Consider the following 17,437-nt stretch of genomic DNA (forward strand, 5'->3'; position numbering starts at 1 on the left):
GGCCTCTCCATTTACCCAAGTTCCTGATTCTAAAAAATAAAGCCCACACTTGAACAGGCCTCTGATGACCTTTGGGTTCTTTTCCTCTCCCCTGTAGCTGGATGAAGGCACTCCTCCAGAACCAAAGGGGACGTTTGTCGACTATCAGACGACAGTGGTTAAATACTCCAAAGCCATTGCGGTAACAGCTCAGGAAATGGTAAGAAGAAAATGGGCTCACCCTGCACCCCACTGTTGGTTGCCCTTTTACCCACCACACCACTGAGTCTTCAAATCTGGGGTCTGTGCTGGAGAGAGATTAGTCCTCTGTGTTTCTAGTTCCTCCTGGGCCTCAGCTTTGTCCTGATCTGTGGTCTTTCTGGCTGCCTGTGGTCTAGAAGCCCCAGGCCGCTGGACTTCTCATCTCACGAAAAAGCTCCAAAAGGGAATTAAAAATGACTGAGAGTTGGGCATGAGGACAGGGGAGCAAAGGAAAGAGAGAAAATTAGAATCAAGGAGGAAATGAGAAGGAAATTGAGAGTTATAGAGAAAGGAAAAAAATCCTCTTTATCTCACAGAGGACTTGAAATGTTTTTATGGATTAAAGTTACAGTACAAGAGAAGACATTTGGGGACAGAACCAAGACTGTCTAATGGAATCAAGTTATAATACTTGGACAGTGCTGAACAGTACGATATTGCCAGTCTTTCAGGCAAAATGAAACAGTGGTTATATAAAAAAAAGTTTCTCCTGACAACAGAAGGCATGTAACTTTTGGAGGTGACTTTTTTTTTTTGCTAAAATGTAATGCAATCAGAATTGTATTATATGGATGTTTAGATATAAATGGCATTGAGAGACAGTGAATGCTATCTTGATAGGTTAAAAAGTTGTACAAAAAAAGAAAAATGTTGTCCTCAAAGAATTAATATAAGTACCTAGTAAGAAAGTTCTTAACTTCTGAAAGCTCATATGTCACAGGATAAAACTGAAAGATGCCTCTTTGATGCTACCACCTAAGCCTGAGTTGGAGGGACCAGACTGTGCCACTGTGTGGTTCCTGCCCCATCAGGCCAGGCACCTCTCTGGATGGTTTTGTCATGTAGTCATGTGTCCACTAGAGGCTGAGCTTGGACCACAAAGGCTTCCCTGGCGGCTGCGGCTGCTCATTCTTAGAAACTCTGCGGTTGTGCCAGACTCACTGTTGTTGAGAAGGACTTGGGCTGGGGAGGGAGGAAGGAACAGTGCCCATCTCAGCGACTGGGAGAAGGCTGGAGCCGGCCTCGGGCTGGCCCTGCTCAGGAGAGCTCAGGGGCGTCCCAGCTAGCCCGGCAGCCCGACGGTACTGATTTCTCCAAGCAGGGAGCACAGTGCAGCAGGGTTGACAATGTCTCCAGTGGCCTCAGGGGTTTCTGGAATATCTCCTGGGCCAGGTTCTCAGCCGGCCTGTCTTGACCCTAGGTGTCCATGCACTTGAGGAGCCCAGCCTGGGGCTGTGTTGCCGCCCCTGGGCTGGCTGGCCAGGGCCCTGAGGGGGTGAGTGTTCCCCCCACCACAGTGGGCGGCCCCCAGGGTTGTTGTGCTCCTTGTGGCACGGCCGCGTGGAGCAGCTGTTAGCATAGCCTCGCGCTCTCGTGGTGCGGCATGCATTCCTTGGGAACCCACACCTCGGCCCAAAAGCCTGTGACATTTCCTGGTAAACATGCCTTGAACGGGCCCACATTCCCGCCCTCAATGGATGTGGAGTCATTTAACAGGTTTTTGTTTTTTTTTTTTAAGTCCTTTGAAATCAAGGACTTTAGATGCCACAAAGAGAGAGGGAAGTATCGTCATCCAGAGCGAGAGAACAGGCGGGGCAGAGGGAAACCTTGGACCCAAGAGGGACATGGATACATTTCTGGGTGGTGGGTTACAACTGCCCTTGTGAGTTCTAAGAGGCATTTTTGTCAGAGGAGGAAAAACTAGACATGAGGATATTAGCTAGGTAGGGTAAGTGGAGGTAAGGTTTTCTATCGCACAGGAGGAAAATACAGAATATCTTGAGAGTAAAAAGGCAGAACTTGACCATTTAGGCTACAGTATTCACTGAATCTGTGGCTGAAACATTGTCATTCTTTGGCACAATGTTTTTACACAGCTGAATTCTGTGAGTTTCTTCCACCAAAACGTTAGGCTTACCCATCACTTCAGTCACGATTTCCTCATGATCCTGTCCTTGTGCCCTCTCTCGGCGGTGTGGGACCTGCTCCTGAGTCCCCAGAGACCCGATCAGCCCGGGAGCAACGTGTGACCAGGGCTGCACCCTGCACGGGGCTGGGCCCCCTTGTGGTTTCTCTGGGGGCTCCCCTGGTAACCCCACGGGGCAGGGCTGGTGGAGACTGCTGCTCTCACCTCCCAGAGAGTGGACCCCGAGGCCCGGCCTCCACGCTGCACGGCCTGAACCTGAGCATGTTGCCTTGACCTGGCCGGGAGCCGCTGGCCTGTCATGTGGGCTGCAGCATGGGCTTCGCTTGAACTGCCCTCTCCAACGTCCAGCCCCACACGCAAGCCACAAGCTTAAAAGTGAATGAGACCCTTTGGCTCCCAGTGGTATTAACACATGGTTCTCATGCTTTTCTCTGTGTGTCCCTGTGTGTCTGTGTCTTGCTTGTTTTCTTTTTCCAGATGACTAAGTCGGTTACTAACCCGGAGGAGTTGGGAGGACTGGCTTCACAAATGACCAGTGACTATGGGCACCTGGCTCTCCAGGGCCAGATGGCAGCAGCCACGGCGGAACCAGAGGAGGTCTGCCACCTTAAGTCCCTGTTTTAAGAAGCAAACCCACACTGGTGCCTGCTCCCGGGGGGGTACTCTTCTCTGTAGCTTAGCTCCACTCCGGAAGACCCCAGCCCAATAGCCAGAGGCGGGCGTAGTTCCCTCTCCTCTTGCTGCCAACCCCCCAGGTTCACACCCAGCAGCCCCATCCCGTGCTCCAGGCTCTCTGTCCTTCCTGAGGCCGCCTGGCACAGATCTGGGGCCATCTGGGGAGGTGGGCTTTCAGGACGCTGTTGACAGTGTTCTGCCGGGTCTCCCCTCCCCCGGCCCCATCGCCTGATGCCAAGGGTGGAACATACGCTGCCATCCTCCTCTTACTTCCTACTCCTGCTTCTCAATCCCCCTCGATTATTTGTATGTTTTCCAAAGGCTGACAGAAGTATTAGAAGAGCCAAGTATGGGATTCAGCTGCCCCTCCCTTGAGAAAGGGCTGTGTAGCCAGCCTGCTTTCATGAAACAAAGTCTTGCCCAAATATTGTTGGCAGCCACTTAAGAACGGGCCCAGATCCCTGTCCCCATAGCCCCATACCCATACCCCCTGTGGACTCCTTGTCCTTACCTACCTGCCTTCCCTAAACTCACTTTCCTTAATGGCCAACACAGACTCACCTCAGAATGCCTGCCCCCGTAGGAGTCTTAAAACGGCAAAAGTTTGACTCCAGAGGCCACTTACTAAGAGGTCCCATATCTAATACCTCTGAGAAATCGAGTGGTCCATTGGCAAGCATGCAGGGTGGGTAGAGCTCTGGGGTGCCTGACTACACCTGTATCAGTGTTAACACATGGAAGGGGCCCGGGCCCGAGCTACTGCATGGTTCCCTAGAGAAAGAAAGCCCAGCCTGCAGTAGAGAATAATGGAGTGAATTGCAGGGACCCTGGGAAAACAAGGTAACTACATCCGTGAAGTTCGGCAAGGTGTTTATGGAGGGCGAACCCTGTTCATGACATGTCGAAACGAACCAGGCTGGCAAGGCAGAAGGTTGGAGCTGGTCTTCCCTTCTCCTTGCGGTGATAGACGGTGTCCCCAAGTTACTCAGTGCTGTTTCTCCTGGGGGTCAGGTCTAAGCATGTCTTCACCAAGACTCCCAGCAGCACTACAGAAATGAAGACCCAGACCAAAATCACCTTCTAACGTATGTCATAACAATGCATGTAAATGGGAGTACCATATGTATGTACTGGCATACATATATATCCAGCATGGGATGACTTCAGTTTCTAACAGTGCCTGCATTTTGAGATTTTAGGATGATTGAGTATTTAGACTGCAGCATGAATAAGTCTATTTGCCATGAGTCTGTCAAGTCATTACCAGGAAAGAAAAATTATCAGAGACCCGCATAAGATTCTGTGGATTTCTTTACACAGACCCATCATTTTTTTTTTTTTTAAAGACTCCCTCTTTTAGTAAGATCATCTGGACTCATAATTCGTTTGGTTAACATGTAATTTTGAATTTCAGAAACAAGCATAAGGGAACTTCTGTTACAGTAAGGGAAAGTTTGGTTGGACAAAAGGAAGAAGTGTTTGGCTTTTCGAGAGGATTGAAAACTAAAAGAGACTGTGATTTTGGGGGAGGTTTGGATCTCTGTCTCCAGAAATCTTTAAAGATGGAATTTACATGTGTCTCCCTTGGTTAGTTTCACTACTGGCCTGCCTGCCTGCCTTACTGAGTGAAGACCTAGTGATTTGTGGAGCCATTTCCACATCTGAGTTCTTATGAGCTACCCCACCCCCTGGGTGAAACAAGCAATTTTCTAATTGCAACCCAGACCACTGAAGCAAAATACAAAAGAAAGCCAAAGCAGCCAGGAAAGAAAATGCATTGCTAAAAGCACAATAGCAAGTTACTTTAGGTACTGGCCCTGCCCTTGTAGCAGCTGTGTTTCCATTAAGGTTTCCCCTTTTCACGGTTACATCTTGAGATGTGTTTTACATTCCAGACACACAAGCAGTGTGACCTGGAGTGAAAAGGAGCAGAAAGAATATAAAATTACCAGTGGCTTGCAAAGGAAAATTCTTTGTGTGCATTTGCCAGACAGATATTTGGGGGAAAACTGAGAAGGTTAGGAGATCCCTGAAGCAATGTAGTTTTTTTATTCCAAGCCTGTGGAATTATTTGTATACCCAAGAGGGCCCTACATCACAGCATGTGAAAATATTTATATCCAGGGCAAGTAAAAAGCCACCCCCTTCACTGCGGTCCTGCAGTCCGCTGTGCCAAGTCAGCATTTTGGTCTTTTCCAGAATGTGACAATGACAGGAAAAGTCCTAGCTCTGCCCTCTGCACATCGAGCTGGAGCTTTATCTGCTCGTTTTTCCATGGAAAATTCAAACTTTTGCTAATGTCCCTGTGATAACTTCTTTCCCCAGAAAAGTTAAAACCCTCCAATGGCTTTGCAATTTATGACGAGTTTCCTCTTAAAAAAAAAAAAAAAAAGAAGAAGAAGGGAAAAAATGTAGATACTGTGAGCCACAGGCTTCTAAATGTAAATGCCGGGGAAAAGGTTTAGTGACGACGGTGCTGTCTCTGAGGACACGTTGCCATAACCACTTATAATACTGCGTCTTAAAAGCTGGCAGGAACATTTGTCAGGAGCCTGTGGTGAGAAGCACAGGCCTCTCCCCCCAGATGAGATGGCTGTCTGCTCTAGACTTATCTAAAACTTTCCACTCCAAGGCACACTTTCTGTAGGTGGAAGAGTGATGCCCTGCTTCTGCTCTACACACTGGTTTTTCCTGCCATATTTTCTAAGGAGAAACTGTGGTTTGTCAGATAACATCCATTCTTGCCTTTCCAACTTCCACAAGCTCTCCCAGGCAAATTATACTTGACCTGGTTTCAGATGTAATTGATCTTAAAGCCTGAGAATAATCTGTACGTTTTGTTTAGTTTTAGGCAGTACAGATGATGGATCAGTTTTTCTTAGACCCCCTCCAATTGAAATGAGAGCCAGAACTTCATGAAGGCCAGGCTTCTAATTTCCCTCAAGGCACAAAACCAGGAGACAATCTTCTCCATTTTACTTTTATTTGGGCAGGAAGGGGGAATTGAGGGTTTTTCTTGAGGTTCAAGTATTGCTTTACTCAAGTTGCCAATTTCAAACTCAAGTTTTATGTCTTGGAGCAACATTCCTTTATAATAAATACTGGTGGGAAGTTGGATCATTCAGGGGGTGGGGGGTTGGGGGCTGGTCATGTTTGCTGAGAAGTTTAGTGTTGCTTTGAGAAGCTTAGCATTTTTAAAGCCCTTATCTGAAACAGCCTTAAAAATACATTCCCTTCTAGGATGTTCCTCCAGCAGTACAAAATGTTCTATGAAATTGCAGTAACGTAGAGTATGTTGATTCTGGGGTCCTTCACTTAAGTGCCCTAGCTAACCCGTGTGCCCGTGGAGAAGGGTAGGAATACACGAGCTGTTCATCCAGTCGATACGGCGCAGATACTATGCTGGGCGCTGGCCCATATGCCCCACAACTGCAAGTGTGTGAGGCGAGAATCATCCATCCTTCCCCATTTCACAGAGAAGCAAACCAAGGAGACTCAGGGAGCTCTGTGAAATTGCCCAGGACCACACAGCTGCAACAGTTAGTGTTGAAGCCCCCTTTTAAATAACTTTTTGGAATAAGTGAACGTTTCAAGTAAATAAAAAGGTAACAGGTCGATATGTAGAAAAGTCAGGATTCGAACCCAGGTTTGTCAGGCATCACAATCCTTGCTCTTTGCCCTGCGCCAAGCTGCTGCTTTTCACAATAGTGAGCATTCATGTGTCACTTTCTACTTGCTGAGACTCTGCATGTGTACCTTCCATTTGGTCATCCGCAGCCCTGGGAAGTGGGCAGGGCAGGTTCTGTGTCGCAGGTGAGGAAACCAAGTCCCCATGAGGCTAGTGTGCTCACCCAGAGTCTGGTGGCCAGGAGAGGGCAGAGCTAGAAGCAAGGCCTGTGGTCCTTTCTGCTGCCCAGGTGGGTGATGGGTTGAGAGCAGGGGTGGGGCTGGCATCCTGCGATCCCTTCCTGTTACATTCAGCCCTCTGAGCCTGTGAAAATAAGCAAGTGAAGCCTATTTCAAAAATAGTCCTTCATAATACCGTATCTCTCCTGCATGCGTCCATATAGGATCATGCAGCCACATCTGTCAGAGGTCTGTGTAGCCAAACCTCAGGGGGTTCTCCCGGCATGTAAAAGGTAATTGTGTGACCTGGCACAGACTGAGACTCCAGGACCAAGCCCTGGGTTGACTAAGGACTCCAAAGCTTTTGCAACGGTTGCATTTGTTTGCTTTCATCCCTTTGCTTTCTGGTGCTGGTCTTCCTCGGGCTTCCTAACTGGAATTTCATCCCTGATGACCACCGTGCCAGCTCCACGGCTGCATTTACAGGATCCCTTGCTACATGCATGATGTCATCTCCAAGAAGGAGGCTGAGGGTCAGGATGTTGGGCTGTGTTTTTATAGCGTAGCCTTTTGAGGGGGCTGAGGGAGAATGAGAGTGTGGTGGGGTTGTCTTCCCACTGTTTATCACATCTGTCCATAGGTTTCAGGTTTACGACAGCTCAGGAGTGGGTGCCTTCTCCCTCCCACCCCCGGGGTGATTGGGGAGCAATTTAGGTGGCCTGTGGTTGTCCTAGTGCCCTGTTCTGCAAAGAGAAAGCTCAGGCTCAGCTCCGTGCAGGGAGCAGGAGGGGTGCACGGAGAAGGCTCTTCCAGAACCTGGCACAGGTTCGTTCTTTTCTGGCACGGTGGTTTCATACCCCCAACCCAGCGAGGTGCTCTGGAAGTTCTGCGTCTGTTCGACTCAAGTTTCCCTTTTTAAACATAATGTAATTATTTATATAAAAACTGTTAGGAAAAGCAGCATGGGCTCTTGAACGTATTCTAGGCCAAAGTGGTAACCCACTGGGGGCCACCCGTACCTTACCCTGGGCCGGTGGGTGGCTCTGTGCAGGCCTCAGGCTGGTGGAGCGTCTGCCCTGCCTCCTGTGGTCGCGGAACCGTGAGAACACTCTTCCCTTTTGCTTTATGCAGGGAACACGATTCTCCACCCTGTGCTGCCAAGGCAAAATGCAGAAATGAGCTGGTGGCCGAGGCTGTAACTGGCCTTCATAACCCTGTCTTCGGATCACCGAGCCTCATTGTTGACTTTTGGGGTCAAGGATATACATTTTAACTCATAAAGGAAGAGTATAGTAATAATAACAAATTACTTCCATTTTATATGTTGAGGTTCCATGAGCGATTTTATTGGGGGGTGGGAAAGGGTTCTGCTGCTAAGTGGAAAAAAATCAAATCAGAAAAACACTGATCTGATTGGGATTGACATATATACACTAGTATGTATCAAATAGATAACTAATAAGAACCTGCTGTGTAAAAAAATAAATAAAATTCAAAAAGAAAAGAAAAACACTGATCTAATGGATAGAGCACCATGCTTGGGATGAAAGATTTGAATTCTCCTCTGGCTTTGCCAGGGACTGGCTGTGTGATCTTGGGCTAATCACATCACTTCTCTGGGCCTCAGTCTCTTCGTCTGTAAAATGGGGAGGCTGAACTCATAAGGTCTCTTTTATTTGAAAGTCTGTGAATGTTTCTTCCTCCATTTCCCCCTTACTTGACTTCCCCATTGGCATCTTATCCTTTAGAGACCTGTGCTCATCCTTGACAGCAGAGCTCTTGCCTTTGGGTTAGCTCTGACCCTTGAGTACTTAGGGTTACACTGTATGGGTCTGAAAAGCCTTGAGAGCCTGGTTGAGTTTAAAACTTCACTGGGGCATCCCCCTGCTTCAGCTTGACCTTGTGTTTAAATCAGTAAACATGCCCAGCAAAGAGATATACTTAAATGGCCTTGCCACCGCGTGGGCTGAATTCAAGCCTCTCTAGTTCTCAGTGGCGGTCTTGATGCTGCGCTAGTCCAGATCTGTTTTCAGCGCTGTGGGGTTGCATGATCCTGGCATGAAGCCCGTGTCGTATTCCATGTGGAGATGGTCAGCAAGAAGCCCTGCCTGATTGCAAAGCTTTTGTAGTACCTGCTCATGTATGAATAGAAGACACCCCAAAGAGCAGAAGCTCAGCTTCCTGGGTCAGGAGAATGTTTTACCAAATGGACTTAAACATCCTTCGGGCCTTAAAGGGTTAAGGGAATAACCTTTTTCCCTGAAAGCAGTGTGTGTTTCAATAATAGAGTGAGCATTTGCAGCCCTCTCACTCCTGGAATTGCCTTCCCTTAAACTCTGACTCTTGGGATGAGGTTAGAATATAGCGTCCAGGTGGCCCAAATTCCCAGGTGTGTGAATTCCCAGGTTCTTTTAGTAAGTCTTCTTGAGAAACGCTGGAAGGATCAGCACACAGCCTCTGGCTACTGTGGATTCTTGAAAATAACGCTTAGCTTAGAGGTGTTTTGTTCCGTGTTTAGTTGCTTACTTGGGCTGTATTGATCAGACAAACATGAAAACTGATGTGAAACAAAGCCAGAAGAATGCAAGCTTTGGGCAGTGGAGGTGGAATTGACTACACCACAGAGACAGCTGGCACCTTATCCATAGTGGAACTTATTTGGCTTCTTTCAGGCAAAGTACCTTTTATAATCACACAACCCAGGGGTCATTAAAAGAATGCACGCCTGCTAAGCCGGCAGCTCTAAACATGTAATTTTTTAAGGAAACCTCAACCTGGCTTGCTAGAAAGGGAACCTGGGCCCAGCATGGTTACTCTCGCTCTATGGGACAGCTGAGGAAGGGGGCGTTCTGGTTGGTAAACCTGGCAATTTTGCAAGAATCTGAACACTTTAAAATATGCTTTATACTAAAGCTATATATTCTGAACTTCTAATTACCCTCTAGGGCTTTTGTGAGAAATCAATGAAATTAAATACATTACCTGCCTCAAAGAGGCCCTGACACACGGTAGGGGCTCAATAAACACTGGTTGAATGAATAATCCCACAGAATTCATCTAATTAACACTTACCTAGTGGCTCAGGATATAGGTAAAGAAATGCACCAGAAAAGGTAACAAATATTATTAAGCTTGCTTACTAGGGGCTGCGGGTATTTTACAGTCTCTAAAACAGGAAGCAAAATCAACCAAATTCCATAGTTCACCAAACACAGACTCCTAATAGCAGTGGAATTTTCCCAGCCAGGCTCCCCTAGGATGTAAGAGAAATTTTCCACGTAGGGAAGACCTCGATGGCAGGGCCATCATGCTTCCCCCTCCCCACCCCGGACTTGCCTCCACAGATTGGCTTCCAGATTCGCACTCGGGTGCAGGACCTGGGCCACGGCTGCATCTTCCTGGTGCAGAAGGCGGGGGCCCTCCAGGTGTGCCCCACGGACAGCTACACCAAAAGGGAGCTGATCGAGTGTGCCCGCGCGGTCACGGAGAAGGTAAGGAGCAGCCCTCAGGGCAGGCGGGACCCGCCGAGACCAGGGACAGACCAGGAAACTAAGCCAAAAACCAGCCAGCTGGGTTAGGTCTGATCGTCTTGCCTCCCACCCAGGGTCTCCCCAGGGCCGGGGCACATCAGGCAGCTGGGGGTGATCTGTGGTCCTGAGAAACTGAGAGCGTGAGAGGGACAGTCCCACAGAGGTCAGGGCCCTGGCGGTCAACTTGGAAGTCTCTCCTGTGGACAGACTGGCCAGGTGGTGTCCCAAGTCACAGTCAGTGCCAGGAGCCGCTCCCTGCAGCCCCTTTGCACACTTTTGCCGCCAGGCTCCCTTCTCAGAGAGGCTCCCAGGTGCTGGGGGTGAGCAAGAAGGACCCACAGCTCCTCTTTTGTGACCTCTTTATTTCCAGATGAGACAGTGCAGTGAGGAGGGTTGGCCCCCGCGAAGTCACATGGCACCGTGACGGGAGAGCAGGAGCTGGCAGGAAGTTTTCTGACTGTCGGCAGCTGTTTGTAGAGAGAATCACATAGCGTAGTGCATGGGACTCCAGGGTCTCAGCTAAGCTACTTCACCCTGCCAAGCCTCAACTTCCCCATCAGTAAAGGGAGGATGAAGAAAGAGAATACCTGGCCTACGGGGTGTGCAGATTACATGCAGCGATACGGGTCAAAGAGCCTGGCACAGTGCCCGGCACACTGTTCAACGCTTAGTAAATTCTAGGCGCTGTTCCCTGTCTCTCTGTCCTCCAACACTCCCTTCTCCCTGGAAGTTTTCCATGGTTCACAGCGCCCCGTTCTGAACATCCCTTCGTTCCCAGTAGTTCCTTGACTCTCCCACAGTTTGCTGATGGTTTTGCTTGGCTTATCTCTCAGAGTCATTTTTCAGGGCAGCTGCTGTGCAGGCCGCTTGAGGTGCCGGCGGCAGCATCCGTGCTTTGCTGGTGTTTCCCTCTCCTTCACTTGGGTCGCAGGACAGAGAGCTCTGCACCGTTGAGAAGCTTGGCAGCAGGACTTGAGGGGTGGGAGGGGGGACCCTCCCCTGGAAACTGCCTGGACAGAGGCTGCTCTGTACGAGGCCCCTTGCCACAGCCGGACATCAGTCTCCCGCAGCCCACAGGACTGTCCAGGCCTCCCTGGCCTCCCCAGGATGAGGAAATAAATCTCTCAGCTCGAGGAAGGCGCTCTCCCTCCATTGAAAGCCCTTCCTTGTTGTTGAAGTTACTCGTGCCAAGTTCCCCCGTAGGAAACCTTGGAACAGGAGCACGAGGGAGGGAAGGAGGGGGTCCAAGCTGCGTGGTGCTGGTGAGCGTGGCCAAGCAGCCTGGTCTTCCTGAGCTGGCCTCCGTCTTACTGCTCCTCCAGCAGAGGATCCCTGACCCAGGACACCAGGAGAAGGGTCAGAGGCAGGGGGTCGGCTCAGGCAGAGCATCTAGCCTTTTGGGCAGTTTCCTGCTACATCCCTCTGCCCTGCCCATCTCCTGCCCTCCCACCTCCACCTGCCGTCTTTCTTACCTGTCTAGGTGTGTCTGTGTGATTGTGTCCAGCCAGGAGGGCAGACCCAAAAGGGCAAGAGAGGGGGTGGGTGAGGAAGGAAGGAGGGGGCTTGTGTGGCAGGAACGTGGGGGGAGGCCTGGGAGATGGGATCCAGTTGTGAAGGGAGCTCAGCTCCTCTCCACAACAGGGGGAGAGCTGTCCCCAGGGGTGTGGTGGGTCCAGCTTGCCTTGTAGGAAGGTGTCTTTAGGGACATGAGGGTGCACTGGAGGGGTGACAGGTGCGAGCAGAGGGTTTCTGGCGTGGAAGGCACTGGAGTGAACACCTTAGCCAACCTGCTGGTGGCAGGTGATGGTGCGAGGGAGTGGTGGGTGGAGAGTTTACATGAGGGGGTCCTCTCTGGGGTCCACTATGAAGAACTTCTAGACAAGAGGCAGCCGAGGGAAGGAGTGACAAGTGTTAGCAGAGGGCTGTTCTACAGAAAACCTGATCAGAGGGGACAGAAACAGCCACACTTTTTACGGGAGCCCGATCCTTATCCCTCTTTGTGATTTCAGAAGCATCAAGTAGAGTAGCATCTACCCTCTAGTAAACCCCTATTACCTGCCTAGTAATTTACATGCATTTTTCCACCACTTCCTCCTCCCATCAACCCTGATTGGCAAGAAGTCATAGCCCCCTTTTCCAGATGAGGAAACTGAGACTTGGGGAGGTGAAACAGCCTGCCCAAGTCGTGTAGCCAGCAAATGGCAGTGCTCTGATTCAGGCAGGCTGTTGACTCCAAACTGTGCTGGTAACCCCTGAGCCGCATTGACTCCCGGAGAGAAAATTCACTGTTCTGTTTTGTTTTACCTTTTTTTTTTTTTTTCCAGTTTTATTGAAGTATAATTGACATATAGCACTGTTTAAGTTAGGTTGCACCGCATCATGCTTTCTTATGTATGTCATGAAATGATTACCGTAAGTTAACATCCCTCATCTCATATCAATACAAAAAGTATACATGTCTATATACTTTTTCATTGTGATAAGAACTCTTAGGATTTTAACAACTTTCATAAAGATCACAAAGCAGTGTTAACTATAGTCATCATGTTGTGCGTTGCATCCCTAGGGCTTTCTTAAAACTGGAAGTTCGTGCCTTTTGACCACCTTCCTTCAATCTCACCACCACCCCACCCTACCCAACCCCCTGCCATAACCACAAATCTGACCTCTTTTTCTATGAGTTTGATTGTTTTTTTGCTTTGTTTTCATTTTTATTCAATTTATTTAGACTAAAACGAAAACAGTTCACCCATTTCTCCTACCCCTCATCCCCCGCCTCTGGCAAGCACCAGTCTGTTCTCTCTATCTACGAGCTTGGTGTTTGTTTTTGTTTTAAGATTCCACATAAAAGAGAGGTCATGCAGCATTTGTCTTTCTCTGACTTATTTCAGTTAGCATAATGCCTTTGATGTCCATTCATGTTGTCAAAAATGGCAAGATTTCATTCTTATTTATGGCTGAATAATATTCCATTGTGTATATGTACCACATTTTTTTTATCCATTCATCCATCGATGGACACTTGGGTTTTTTCCTTGTCTTGGCTCTTATAAATAGTGCTACAGTGAACATGGGGGCACATATATCTTTTTGAGTTAGTGTTTTCATTTTCTTTGAATAAATACCCAAAAGTAAAATTGTGGGATCACATGGTAGTTCTATGTTTAATGTTTTGAGGAACCTCCATACTGTTTTTCATATAGGGCTGCACCAATTTTTATTCCCACCAAAGGTGCGTAAGGGTTCACTTTCCTCTACATCTTTGCCAACACTTTTTACTTCATTTTGATAATTAACATTCTGACAGATGTAAGGTGATATCTCATTGTGGTTTTGATTTGCATTTCCCTCCCAATTACGTGGAGCATATTTACATGTGCCTGTTGGCCGTCTGTGTATCTTTTTCGGAAAAATATCCATTGAGGTATTCTTCCCATTTTTAAAATCAGATTTTTCTTTTTTGCTATTGAGTTGTATGAGTTCTTTATATGTTTACCAGATATATGATTTGCAAATATCAATATTTTCTCCCATTCAGTAGATTGCCTTTTCATTTTGTTGGTGGTTTCCTTTCCTGTGCAGAAACTTTTTAGTTTGATATAGTCCCACTTGTTTATTTTTGCTTTTGTTTCCTGTGCTTTTGGTGTCAGATTCATTGCCAAGACCCAAGACCTATGTCAAGGAAGTGACCAGCTATATTTTCTTCTAGGGGTTTCAGGTCTTACATTCAGGTCTTATATTTAATCCATTTTGAGTTAATTTTTTGGTATAGTGTACGATAATGGTCCAGTTTGATTCTTTTGCATGTGGCTGTCCAGTTTTCTCAACACCATTTATTGAACAGACTGGTCTTTCCCCATTGTATATTCTTGGCTCCTTTGTCATCAATTAATTGATCATATATGAATGGGTTTATTTCTGGACTATCTATTCCATTAATCTACGTGTCTTTTTTTATGCCATTACCATACTGTTTTAATTACTGTTGCTTTGCGATATAGTTTGAAATCAGAAAGCATTATGCCTCCAGTTTTGTTCTTCTTTCTCAAAATTGCTTTGGCTATTTGGGATCTTTTATGGTTCCATACAAATTTTAGGATTGTTTGTTCATTTTCTATGAAAAATGCCATTTTAATTTTTTTTTTTTTTTTTTTTTTGGGCTGCGTTGGGTCTTCGTTGCTGCGCACAGGCTTTCTTTAGTTGCAGTGAGCAGGGGCTACTCTTCGTTGCGGTGCTCAGGCTTCTCGTTGTGGTGGCTTCTCTTGTTGTGGAGCACGGGCTCTAGATGTGCGGGCTTCAGTAGTCATGGCACGTGGACTCAGTAGTTGTGGCTCGTGGGCTCTAGAGCACAGGCTCAGTAGTTGTGGTGCACAGGCTTAGTTGCTCCATGGCATGTGAGATCTTCCCGGACCATGGCTTGAACCCATGTCCCCTGCATTGGCAGGTGGATTCTTAACCACTGCGCCACCAGGGAAGCCCCCATTTTAATTTTGATAAGAATTGCATTGAATTGCATACTGGTTTTGGTAGTGTTTTATACTACCAAACTACTATTTTAACAATATTCTTCTAATCCATGAGCACAGAATATGTTTTCATTTATTTGTGCCTTCTTCAGTTTCTTTCTTTGATGTCTTGTAGTTTTCAATATACAGGTCTTTCACCTCCTTGGTTAAATTTATTCCTAGGTATTCTGTTCTTTTTGATGCAATTGTAAATGGGATTGTTTTCTTAATTTCTCTTTCTGATGTTTGTTGTTAGTGTATAGACACACAATAGATTTTTGTTTATTGATTTTGTATCCTGCAAGTTTGCTGAATTCATTTATTCTAAATTTTTTTTTTTATGGAGTCATCAGGGTTTTCTACATATAATATCATGTCATCTGCAAATTGTGACAGTTTTACTTCTTTCCAGTTTGGATGACTTTTATTTCTTGTCTAAAGCTTTTAGCTTTTCACCTTTGAATATGATGTTAGCTTTTGGCTTGTTGTATGTGGACTTTATTATATTGAGGTATGTTCTCTCTATACCCACTCTATTGAGAGTTCTTATCATAAACAGGTGTTGAATTTTGTCAAATGCTTTTTCTGCATTTATTAAGATGACTATATGATTTTTACCCTTCATTTTGTAAATGTGGTGTATCACATTGACTGATATGCAGATGTTGAACCATCCCTGCATCCCTGGAATAAATCCCACTTGATCATGGTGTGTGATACTTTTACTGTATTGTTGAGTTCGGTTTGCTGATACTTTGTTGAAGATTTTTGCCTCTGTGTTCATCAGGGATATTGTCCTGTAATTTTATTTTCTTGTGGCATCCTTGCCTGGTTTTGGTATCAGAGTAATTTTGACCTCATAAAATGAGTTTGGAAGAGTTTCCTCCTCTTCTATCTTTTGAGCATTCTTTGCAGTGTTTCCTTTTTTTTGTAGTCTGAAAACCTATGGGTTATATTTTCTCCATCTTCCACACCCCCTGACATTTCCTCTCTGCCTATAGGTGTCTTTGGTGCTGTCAGCTCTCCAAGCTGGGAACAAGGGGACCCAGGCATGTATCACAGCTGCCACTGCTGTGTCTGGGATCATCGCCGACCTGGACACCACCATCATGTTTGCGACTGCAGGGACCCTGAACGCAGAGAACAACGAGACCTTCGCAGACCACAGGTATGGGAGTGAAGGCTGTCCTGTGGGCTCCTGGATGGGGAGAGGTTCAGTATGGCCTGATGGACTTTGGAGATGCTGCCCAAGAGCCAGAAATGTGGTTATATCCATTTTGATTTCAACAGGACGCTCAAGTGGGGGAAGTGACCCACGTAATCAAAATAAGTGCCTTTTCTCAACTGCAAACAGAGTTGTGTTCCAGCTTTGCCTCTCACAGCCTAAATCCAGTCTGCTCCAGCAGAGGATAGCTTTTTGATCTTTTTGCTTTCTAAGCTAAAAAGCTGTGCCTCTGATTTTTTCACCATCCCTCGTAGGACTGGTAGTGGCCCAGGCAGGCATGTAGCTCTTACCTAAGTGAACAGTGAAGCTCCGAGCCTGCTGTCTCTCCCGGGCTCTTTAGACTCTTGAGACTCTGCTTCAGAGACTGGTACCAGGGTCTCCGTTTGCTGCTGGAGACCCCACATGTCCTCACCACATGTCCAGCACCTTTCTTCCTCTCTCTTCAGCCCCAGGACTGGGCAGGGGAGGAGATTCCCAGTGCCCTGTCACCCCTTCCAGAACCCAGCCCCTGGGGCTGTGATGTCCAGGGCAAGGTCCCCTGACCCATGTGTCCTCACACGTCCCTGTAACTATGACATATTTTCAGGGCTAGTAGGAACCCCAGGGAAGAAGCTACAGGGTGGGGGGAAGGGGGCCAAACTGATGAGCCTGAATCTTTAATTGAAGCTTTACCATTAATCGACTATGTGAATTCTGGGCTGACTTTCCTCTCCTCTCTCCTAATTCTCTTACATGGAAGATGCGAGCCTCCTATTAAGGGGGGAGAAACGCATCACCTCTCTTCTTCAATGCCCTTTAACAAAAGCCCCTAAAAGGGTTTCTTTTCCTCCTAACTACCAGTGACCAAGCTCTGCCCTTTGTCTCTCCTCCTCCCCGTGCTCTCCCGCCTTTCTCAGGGAGAACATTCTGAAGACAGCCAAGGCCTTGGTGGAAGACACGAAATTGCTGGTTTCCGGGGCTGCATCCACTCCAGACAAGCTGGCCCAGGCAGCCCAGTCCTCGGCGGCCACCATCACCCAGCTCGCCGAGGTGGTCAAGCTGGGGGCCGCCAGCCTGGGCTCTGACGACCCCGAGACCCAGGTAGGTACGGGCGGGCCTCGTGGTCCCACAGACACTGTGCGCAAGGCCTCAGAAGAAAGCAAAGGCAAAATAGGACCTTTGGGAGTGGACAACGTGTGCACGGGTGCGTCTGTGCTTTGGGGACTGGTAGGAAGCAGTTACGTAGGCAGGATAGTGGCATGGACTGTGGTGTGGCCGTGGCTATGGAGATAAGCCAGAAGATTTGAGAGGAGTCTGTAAAGAAGACTCAGCCGGGGGGCTTCCCTGGTGGCGCAGTGGTTGAGAATCTGCCTGCCGATGCAGGGGACACGGGTTCGAGCCCTGGTCTGGGAGGATCCCACATGCCGCGGAGCAACTGGGCCCGTGAGCCACAACTACTGAGCTTGCGTGTCTGGAGCCTGTGCTCCGCAACAAGAGAGGCCGCGATAGT

At 47.7% G+C, this 17,437-nt stretch overlaps 1 protein-coding gene across 9 annotated transcripts in view; it reads left to right on the forward strand.

Annotated features, from left to right (window-relative positions):
* Positions 1-17,437, forward strand: part of TLN2 (talin 2) — a 446,962-nt gene that overhangs the window by 385,367 nt on the left and 44,158 nt on the right. For 7 of the 9 annotated variants that reach the window (XM_082383205.1, XM_082383207.1, XM_082383204.1 and 4 more), the window contains 5 exons: positions 98-199; positions 2,645-2,764; positions 10,033-10,179; positions 15,725-15,891; positions 16,845-17,028. In XM_082383205.1, coding sequence (XP_082239331.1) covers positions 98-199; positions 2,645-2,764; positions 10,033-10,179; positions 15,725-15,891; positions 16,845-17,028 — 720 coding nt within the window. The remainder of the gene's footprint in view (positions 1-97; positions 200-2,644; positions 2,765-10,032; positions 10,180-15,724; positions 15,892-16,844; positions 17,029-17,437) is intronic. The other 2 variants (XM_082383210.1, XM_082383211.1) reach the window with 1 other exon arrangement.

Source organism: Balaenoptera borealis, assembly GCF_965194805.1.
Source record: "Balaenoptera borealis genome assembly, chromosome: 3".
In the NCBI taxonomy this organism is placed as follows: domain Eukaryota; kingdom Metazoa; phylum Chordata; class Mammalia; order Artiodactyla; family Balaenopteridae; genus Balaenoptera; species Balaenoptera borealis.